General features: G+C 43.2%; 1 protein-coding gene across 1 annotated transcript; it reads left to right on the top strand.

Annotated features, from left to right (window-relative positions):
• The first annotated feature begins 1,610 nt into the window (after positions 1–1,610).
• LOC146632508 (deoxyribonuclease-1-like) lies at positions 1,611–9,193 on the top strand. Its single transcript, XM_085353520.1, has 9 exons — positions 1,611–1,691; positions 2,596–2,684; positions 3,289–3,369; positions 3,703–3,815; positions 5,493–5,605; positions 6,392–6,549; positions 6,805–6,901; positions 8,112–8,184; positions 8,529–9,193. The coding sequence occupies exons 1-9, from the start codon at positions 1,611–1,613 to the stop codon at positions 9,191–9,193; spliced, it is 1,470 nt and encodes a 489-aa protein (XP_085209646.1).
• Positions 9,194–9,670: the final 477 nt, after the last annotated feature.

Genomic DNA, 9,670 nt, shown 5'->3' with positions numbered 1-9,670 from the left:
AGTCCGGCATCTCCTGGTGTAGGTGTCCTGAAGCGGGGGGAGAGCAATCCTGCAGCAGCGTTCTGCTGTACGGATCACTCTCTGGAGAGCTTTTTGGTCCTTCACACAGCTGTTCCCAAACCACGATGTCATGTTCTGTGTGAGGATGCTCTCCACAGCACCTGTATAGAAAATCCTGAGGATCTTTGGAGAGACCCTGAACTTCTTCAGTTGTCGTAGGTGATACAGGCGCTGCCTAGCCTTTTTGGTCTGGACCTGAATGTGGGCAGCCCATGTCAGGTCTGAGGAGATGTGGACACCAAGATACTTGAAGGACTGCACCCTCTCCACTGGAGCTCCATTGATGATAATGGGCTTGTAGTCTCTGTGCTGACCCCTTCTGAAGTCCACCACCAGCTCCTTGGTCTTGCCGACGTTCAGCTGGAGGTGGTTGTCCTGGCACCACGATGCCAGATTCTTCATTTCATCCATGCAGGCCGTCTCATCGTTGTTGGAGATGGCACCCAACACCACTGTGTCGTCAGCAAACTTCACAATGGTGTTGGAGCCATGGGTGGCCACACAGTCTGAAGTGTAGAGGGAGTAGAGCAGTGGCGAGAGGACACATCCCTGAGGTGCTCCTGTGTTGATGGTGATGCTGTTGGAGAAGCACCTGCCCACCCTCACCACCTGAGTTCTGCCAGTGAGGAAGTCCAACACCCATGCACACAGACGGCTGTTAAGTCCCAGATCCCTCAGCTTTGTGAACAGTCTGCAGGGCACTATTGTGTTAAACGCTGAACTGTAATCAACAAACAGCATTCGCACATAGTTACCCTGTTTCTTGTCCACATGGCTGAGAGTGGTGTGTAGGACGTGGGCGATGGCATCCTCTGTGGATCTGTTGGATCTGTAGGCGAACTGCAGCGGATCTGTGGTGTCTGGGATGGAGGAGGAGATGATGTTCTTCAGCAGCCTCTCAAACACCTTCATTACTACCGAGGTCAGTGCAACTGGCCGGTAATCGTTCAGGGATGAGGGTTTGCTGTTCTTGGGCACAGGGATGATGGTGGTATGAGTGTGTGTGCAGTGTTTAGTTCTGTGTGCCTCCATGTTGGATGAGTATAACTGAGCCTAACATGGTTCCCAGTTAAATACCTTCTTCAGGAACAAAAGGCAGTACACAGCTGTTTCACACTCCCTTGCTTCCTCCCAGAGTCCTCAAAGAGACAAAGGTTTCTTTCTGTGGAGCTGTCTGCTTCCCCCAACGTCCTTACTAGACCCCACCATTTATCTTACTGTATGAGTGTGAGATATGTTAAAATCCAGTGGCATCAAGGCATTATACGATAAAATAATGTGATTAATACATAAGTAAAAGAAATTCCTATACAATGCCTATCTTCCCCAACTACGCTCGCTGCAAGTGGCTGATGCTCCCACCCGTTGGTGGTTCTCAGTGTCCGGGGCTGGGTGCTCGGGTAGATCGAATAAACTATGACAATCAAGTGGACCAGTATGGCAAAAGCAATAATGGTCCACTTGGAAAAATGGGAATATCTGTTGGGAATTTTTCTTGGCCTTCAGACAATAATTCTGATTGCTATGCTTGTCCTCTTTTTGCAGCCATCATGAAAATAGCATCTTTTAACATTAAGAAGTTTGGAAAGAAGAAAGTGTCAGACCCTGATGTCCTCGAAATCCTGACTAAGGTAATAACCAGTATAAAAGCCCACACATACTTTCACCTTACAAAACTGTAAATGACCTGCAGGTCTGGCTCCTGCTTTCATTAAAATGTCTGATCATGTGACAAAATAGTAAGCTTTGCCTTTTTGTCACGGAAAGAAGACAGAGGGCGATAACAATGTAGAAAAGTAGTCCAGCCCTCCTACCAATTATTAAGTATTTAAGTAATTAAGTATTATATAAAAACTTTCTATTAAATAGCTGAGTTGCAAAGTGGTAAAATAAGTATCAGGACTCACTGTTTAAGTAAAAATGTAATCCTATATATGCATCTGAAAATATACTGAAATACATGGAGTAAGTTGTATTTTGACTTGTGGTTTCTTGCTGTATCATTGAATCACTGGTTTTTACTTTACTTTTATTCTGGTGATGAGGTTACATTTCCAATTCTTTGCTTAAACCCATGTTTTATTATTGTTATTGTATTAGATCTGTTTCATATTTAGTCAACAAGCCACTGTACAGGTCAGCCGCCCTGAGTGTCGGCTGTTTAGGAACCACAATAGCAAACACACAATCAGGGTGTGTTAATTTAAACGTGGATCCACTGGCCTGTTGTCCCTTCAAGTAACCATGCTCAGTGGCAGCTTGCCCTTCATTCACAGAACCACCATTACCTCTATAACCACACAATTTAAGTCACTCAGCATTTCTCTGATTGTTCCCATCTCTGTCTTTTTTTGATACCTCTTCAGCTTTATTGTTGCAACTCAGAATATTTACATAAGTATTTTTTTTTAAAACATAGAAAAATGTCAGTTTATATTTTACATATCTGGAAGAGCTAAATCTTAACTGAACAATTATCTTTAAGGTAGTAACGCATCTGATCAGTTCAGCTTTTTTTTTCTCTCTGTTTCAAAGATTGTGTCTCGATATGACATCATTCTGATCCTGGAGGTGGTGGACACCAGCGGAGAGTCCATAGAAATCTTCATGAAAGAACTCAACAAGTAAGGAAATGCTTTGTTTCCAGCATCATCGCTGTTATTATCATTTAGGGTGCTCGTGTTTAAGCATGATGATGGTGGCCCAAAGAATAACAATTTTCTCATGGTAACCAAAAATGATTACGATTTTTAAGGATTATTACATTAAAGAATATTTACACAGTTACTTCTGAAGTTATTTGTGTATTATAAACACAATGGTACATTTCCTTTTTTAAATAGCACACTTATTGGCAGCATCTGTATAATAGTATTATGCAATAATATTATTATCAGGAATTCTTTCGGCTTCAATAATCATGTATTAAAGTCTGATAGCGTGACAGCTGTAATGACAACACTAAAAACTGCTGATGTTAACAATTTATGTTGTTGGTCATGTTCATCTTATTGTCAGGCAAACTGTAATTTGGAAATAAAGTTTGAATGAATGTAAAAAATTCAACTTTGACCTGCTTTTTGTGTTAAATGAAAAGGTAATGTTTCACTAAAGCGTTACACATTCATCCTGAACCAATTCTTTTCAGAGAATCAGAGGACATAACATGATTTAATGGACCAAAATTAAAGAATTATACAAAATTTCTCTCAACTTATATCTTCTCAGAGTCCACGAGGGATACACCTATAACATCAGTGATCGTCTGGGCAGTACACGCTACAAGGAGCAGTTCATGTTCATCTACAAGTGAGAGTTCACTGACAACACACATCCTGTTCATTTGCAGCTTCAAATTTTTATTCTTGAACTCACTAGAGCAGCTTTGCATGCTTCACAGTTCTGCCGGGCCTTGGTGCAGTGCTCCTTAAAGCCCTCTTGCTTTAAGCAAACTTTCTTCAGATTGGCTTGTCCATGCAAACGGAAGCAGGTGGACAGTGCTTCATTGCTCAGAGCCAGAGTTGAGATGACTATATTATTAACATCCACACTGTGTGTGTGTGTGTGTGTGTGTGTGTGTGTGTGTGTGTGTGTGTGTGTGTGTGTGTGTGTGTGTGTGTGTGTGTGTGTGTGTGTGTGTAGAAGTGATGTGGTTACGTTGGTGAACCATGAGCAGTTTAATGAAGAGGCAACAACAGGAAAAGATGTTATTAACAGAGACCCCTACATCCTGAAATTAAGATGCAGCAATACAGGTAGGATATGTTTGTCATGGAAACAAATGCAAGGATCAACAGGGAGTTAAGCTTGTGTGTAATCAGTGTAACAGCTCACTTTAAAGCTGATACTATGTCTTCTGTGGCCTTCCTGTTGGCTGCACCTTTATGTAACCTGGATGTACAGATGAGTCTCTGGTCCAGGTTTTTTTTTTTTAAAGCTGTGATAATCTAAATCTGTTTACACATTATGGGGAAGTGTGTATTTGTATGGAGAGAAAATCAGCTGGTTTTAACTTTAGGGTAATTAAGTAATATATAATTATTTCATAAATGTTATTAAAAGGCAATCAATAATTTGAACTAATTTACACTAATGTAAATAATCAGTAAGACTTGAATGTAGTCCTGCCCCCTGTGTACAGTCCCAGATACACTCAAGCACAAATTCACAACCAGGTCCTCAGGTGTCTAGCCGAGAAAGTTGAGTGCAAAAGGAAATCCATCAACGCTCAACCTTTCACGAACCAAGAGGAGCATCAGTTTTCATCAACATTTGTCCGGGAGGGAGACAAGCCGAGGACAAGCCCCTCAGCCCAGGACCTGGGCCTGCTGAAGGCTGCCAGGGATTGGCAGATGCAAGTGGACTTGGATCAGAGGCTAATTTTTCCCACAGAGATCGTAACAACTACTCTGCGACCAGACCTCGTCCTTTGGTCTAACTCTCAAAACCATGCGTACATCATTGAGCTGACGGTACCATGGGAGGAAGCAATTGAGGAAGCATTTGAGCGGAAGAAGCTGCGCTATGCCAACTTGGCAGTTGAGGCAGAGGACACAGGCTGGAAGATCAAGGTGCACCAGGTGGAAGTGGGGTGCAGGGGCTGTGTTGCCAGTACAACAGCCAAACTGCTTAGAGAGATTGGGATCAGAGGACACTGCTGAGAGGACCAGTCACTGGCTATGCCTAAAAAGGGCTGACATCACTTGGGCAGTTAAGGCAGTCAGCTAACTGCGAGAGAAAATAAATATTCTCCTCTTCTCCCCTCTGCTCTTCTTCCCTTTTCTGGGAGGCAGTGGGGAGGTAGAGCGTACAGCCCAATCCAGCGGGGAGGTGTGGAAAGCCAGCCCCAGCCCCCCTTCCAGCTCTCTTCTCTGCTCTCTCCTATCTTGTCCCTCTTGTCTTACTTCTCTCTATCACCTTTTCTATCCCTTTGAAGAAGTGAGGCTCCATAAATGCTAAAGAGGTAAGTATTATTTCTCAGTTGCAGTGAATAGACAGAAAATAAACTGTAGAAAACTAAACAGAAGAAAGAAGAGAAATAACATAAACCAGTGACACACTCCAGGGCCTGATCAACCCTGGCAGGGCCTCCTTGGATGAGGGTGTTTAGTGATAATGGCCAAAACACCCGATGAATCCAAGGTCCACAATTGACAATGTGTCCCAAATTTTAATATGATAATCTAGATCAGATCTCTAATTCCTAAACCTAACCAAGGAAGAAAAAATGGCAGATTAGCCTGGGTAAAAGACCGAAAGTTGAGGCACACAACGATGTTTGCTGCTGGTAAAGTTTCTGGGCTGCCTTTCCTCATAACAGAGATCCCTCAAGAGTCTCTCCATTTAAAGCAATGCATTATCAGGGACTGTAACATCTAGCCCTTTTACTGAGTCATGGATGTAAACTGTGTGTATTTGTGTTCTCGCTGTAGTTGTGGAGGACCTGGTTATGATCCCAGTTCACACCAAACCAACGGACTCTGTGGAGGAGCTCGATGAACTATACGATGTCATCAAGATTATTAAGACGAAATGGAATACTGATGTAAGGAGAAGTTAGAGAGTGTCTAAAGCTTTGTAGCTTGGGTTGGTTGCACAACAGAGAAAGCAGGAATTCATACTTTCGTGAAAATTTGTAGATTTTGACAGAGTTGTGTAGTAATGCGGACGCTGCACCGGTCCGTCGTGGTGAAGAGGGAGCTGAGTGTAAAAGCGAAGCTCTCAATTTACCGGTCGATCTACGTCCCTACCCTCACCTATGGCCACGAGCTGTGGGTAGTGACCGAAAGAACGAGATCGCGGATACAAGCGGCAGAAATGAGCTTCCTCCGAAGGGTGGCTGGCCTCTCCCTTAGAGATAGGGTGAGAAGTTCGGCCATCCGGGAGGGGCTCAGAGTAGAGCAGCTGCTGCTCCACATCGAAAGGAGCCAGCTGAGGTGGTTCGGGCATCTGACAAGGATGCCCCCTGGGCGCCTCCTGGGTGAGGTGTTCCAGGCATGTCCCACCGGGAGGAGGCCCCGGGGCAGACCCAGGACACGCTGGAGAGATTATATCTCTCGGCTGGCCTGGGAACGCCTTGGTATTCCCCCGGATAAGCTGGAGGAGGTGGCTGGGGAGAGGGAGGTCTGGGCCTCTTTGCTTAGGCTGCTGCCCCCGCGACCCGGCCCCGGACAAAGCGGATGAAGATGGATGGATGGATGGATGGATGGATGGATGTGTAGTAAAAGGCGTATGAACCAATCCAACCACTAAACTGGGAAAACAAAACAAATATATATTGAGGAGTTAAAGCAAAACACTCAAATGCAAATATTTCATGTCTGTGCTGCAGAACATTATGATCTTGGGTGACTTCAATGCAGACGGCTCGTACGTTTCCAACCGTGACATGAAGACCATTCGCATTCGTGAAGACGAGAACTTCCACTGGCTGATTGGAGATAACGTCGACACTACAACAAGCACCAAGAACACCAACACCTATGACAGGTAATGCATAGCAGGTGCTGGCTGCAGCTTTATTTTGAATCGACAGACGTGAGACTGGTATCGATCTGTTCGTCAGCAAGAAAATAAACACATCACGCTGTTTCTTCAAATTATCTGAAATAAGGAGGAGTAGATTCTTTTGTTTTGCCACATTAAAATGGAGTGGTGCTAAATGTTCTTGCTTTTTTCTAATTATGTATTTAAATTTGGTATTATGGGTTTTTAAAATAAGCCTTTTTCCCTATCTGTGTTAAGGATCGTGGTCTATGGAGATGACATGCTTAATGCTGTGGAACCAGAATCTGCAAAAGCCTTCAACTTCAAGGAGGAGTTTAATCTCGATGATGAGCAGGTCTGTTTTGATTAATGGTTTTCACCAAATGAATTACTCTTATATTCTCTGCCTCATTTGCAATATCACACGTAGAATATGATTAGTCAGAAGGGTTTTAGACACTAAATTATAAGGCAGATAATTGTGTTTTTGTCACATCACTCAGTCTGTTTAAAGATCACTGAAATAGCTGGACATGAAAAACAGAACTCGGTGTGTAAAAGCTGGCATGGTTGCTTAAAGACGGTACCAAAGTACAGCTGCGGTATGGTGTTATGGCTTTAATTAAAATTCCTAAGAGGCCGTCAATCAATGGCCACAAAAATGTTGAAAATCAGCAAGCTTTCAACTTGTCTTTATAGGGGGAGAAAAAAAGAGAGAGTTCAGTGACGTCGGACCTTTATTCTTACAAACAAAACTTTAGGGTAAATTATTAACAGTGTTACAGTCACTCTTTTCAAGTGTCCTTGGTAACTCTATGACCTGGGTTTGACAAAGACTCTACCCTTGGCCTGTCAGCTCATTGTCTTTGAAAATGTAAACCACTGCAGTATGGAAAGTATCCATACTGTCATTATGACAGTATGGATACTTTCCATACTGTCTGTCATGTTTGCGGCTGTGTGCAGGCAGGATGAGGACCCAAACGCAAGCTCACGGAGGCAGGAATGAACTCAAAAACACAGCTTTATTGCTGGAGAGAAAAGAGAGACAGCCTGAGGAGAGCACAGACATAACAGGCTGGGGAAAACATGGAATAAAACACAAGGAGGGGAAACGAGGGCTCACAGATACACAGAGGGGCACACGGGGGGTAATCAAATAAGGAACATCTTAACAGAACAACCTAGAAACCACGGCATACATAAAGAACAAAACCCAAAACACATGAAAACTAAGAATGCTGGGCCAACATGGCCCAGGATCATGTCACTGTCATTAGGTTTTGCCTCTTCAGGCTGAACCTGCACACCAGGTGCACAGCATCAAGCTCTCACCCCAGACCTAACCTTGTCCCAGGAGGGTAAACTGGTCCCTTGAGTGTGTCCTCATAGGGTTTTGTGAAACACTCTCTTGGCCCCTCACCCAACACCATTTTGCTTTTGTAAGACCCTAGCAACCCCAGACAACATACCCCATGCACAAACCGCTGATTCATGGGGACATTCAGCTAGACCTCGATATTTGTTCAAAAACTATTAATCAGTACATTTTGTTTCTTTTGCAGGCTCTGAAAGTGAGTGACCATTATCCAGTGGAGGTTGAGTTGAAGTCCATAGTTGAGACAGATGAAAGAAACGGTAAGCAGGATATTTATGCATATCCAAGGCTTATGTACCATAATACTACAAGACCTGTTAAAATTGTGAAGTCAGTTTTTCATTCTTATTAAGAAATGTTTTTTTTTAATCTTTCCCAAAAATGTAAAAAATAAAACTTACACACATTTTAGACATTTGTTAGAAAGATATGCTTACGTTGAATATATGCAGATCATGTTCAGAGAGTGAGTTCAAAATCAACTAGATGCAGAATTTGTTTTTTCCTGACATGTTCAAAGTGTGATATGAACTTTCTGCTCAAAGAAAATATTTATACATGCAAACATGTTTAAAATTAATTAATTAGAACAAATTAATTGCAGCCAAAAAGCTGAAAGGAAAAACCCCCGCCTACGCATTCTTTGTTGTGGACTTCTATAAGGAGCACAAGAAGAAGCACCCAGGAGCCAAAGTAATATTAACAGAGGTTTCCAAACTGTGCTCAGAAAAATGGAAGTCCATGTCACCTGAGGAGAAGGCAAAGTTCAAAGAGATGGCCAAGAATGACAAGCGCCGGTATGACCAGGAGATGAAGTCCTATGTACCACCTGCAGGTGCCAAGAAGGGCAAGAAGAAGAAGAAGGACCCCAACGCGCCCAAAAAGCCACCTTCTGCTTTCTTGATCTTCACCTCTGAACACCGTGAAAAGATCAAGGCGGATAACCCGGGGATCTCCATCCCTGACATCGCCAAGAAGTTTGGTGAGATGTGGAAAAAGATGAGTACCACAGAAAAGACCCCCTATGAGGCCAAGTACGCCAAACTGAAGGAAAAATATGAGATGGAAGTGGCTGCCTACAGAGCCAAAGGCGCCAAGAATGTGGAACCAGCTGACGACGATGATGAGGATGAAGAGGATGAGGATGAAGATGATGATGACAAGGATGAGGATGAAGATGATGATGACGAGGATGAAGATGATGATGACGAGGATGAAAATGATATTGACGGGAAGATAGCTAAGTTGTTTCTGCGTTTGAGGATGTGAAGTTTGTGATGCGTTTGTTTGTTTATGTTTGTTTTTGTTTTGGGTTGGACGAGTTCAGCAGTATAACCTGCTGTCCCTGTCGGTTGACCTCATTTGAGCTGTACTCTTTTTCTAATTCAGGGTGTTAGATTTATATTGTTTATTGTCATTTATGCTTAGAAATATTTAACCATATATGCTTAGAGGTGTATAATCGATTGTGTAGTGATAGGATGTGTGATCTTTGGCAGTCTGCATAGGCTTGGTGTGCATTCCACAGTGTTCTGGCATTCACACCCACATTCTGGGAGCATGGGAGAGGTCATACCTTCTCTTATTGTTTTATGGTAGGATAAACTGTCTATATCTGTTCTAGTCTAAGTGCCTTTTGTTTAGATGAACTGCTGGACTTCCAAACCAGCAGGGTTAGGGAAGTTGTTTATGGGGTCACACTCTGACCCCACCCCCCCACACACACACACTTACACAACGCACAGG

This window comes from Diplotaxodon limnothrissa, linkage group LG5 (genome assembly GCF_057381915.1).
Source record: "Diplotaxodon limnothrissa isolate DT_005_m linkage group LG5, D_limnothrissa_male_GT1.1, whole genome shotgun sequence".
In the NCBI taxonomy this organism is placed as follows: domain Eukaryota; kingdom Metazoa; phylum Chordata; class Actinopteri; order Cichliformes; family Cichlidae; genus Diplotaxodon; species Diplotaxodon limnothrissa.
The sequence above is the reverse complement of the archived record's forward strand: the minus strand, read 5'-3'. Positions and strand labels throughout refer to the sequence as shown.

Excerpts from the sequence above, each read along its gene's own strand:
- LOC146632508 (XM_085353520.1), top strand. The coding sequence starts at position 1,611 with ATGAAAATAGCATCTTTTAACATTAAGAAGTTTGGAAAGAAGAAAGTG. Across the intron at positions 3,816-5,492 it reads ATTAAGATGCAGCAATACAG|TTGTGGAGGACCTGGTTATG; the intron begins GTAGGATATGTT and ends TTCTCGCTGTAG. Across the intron at positions 6,550-6,804 it reads AACACCAACACCTATGACAG|GATCGTGGTCTATGGAGATG; the intron begins GTAATGCATAGC and ends ATCTGTGTTAAG.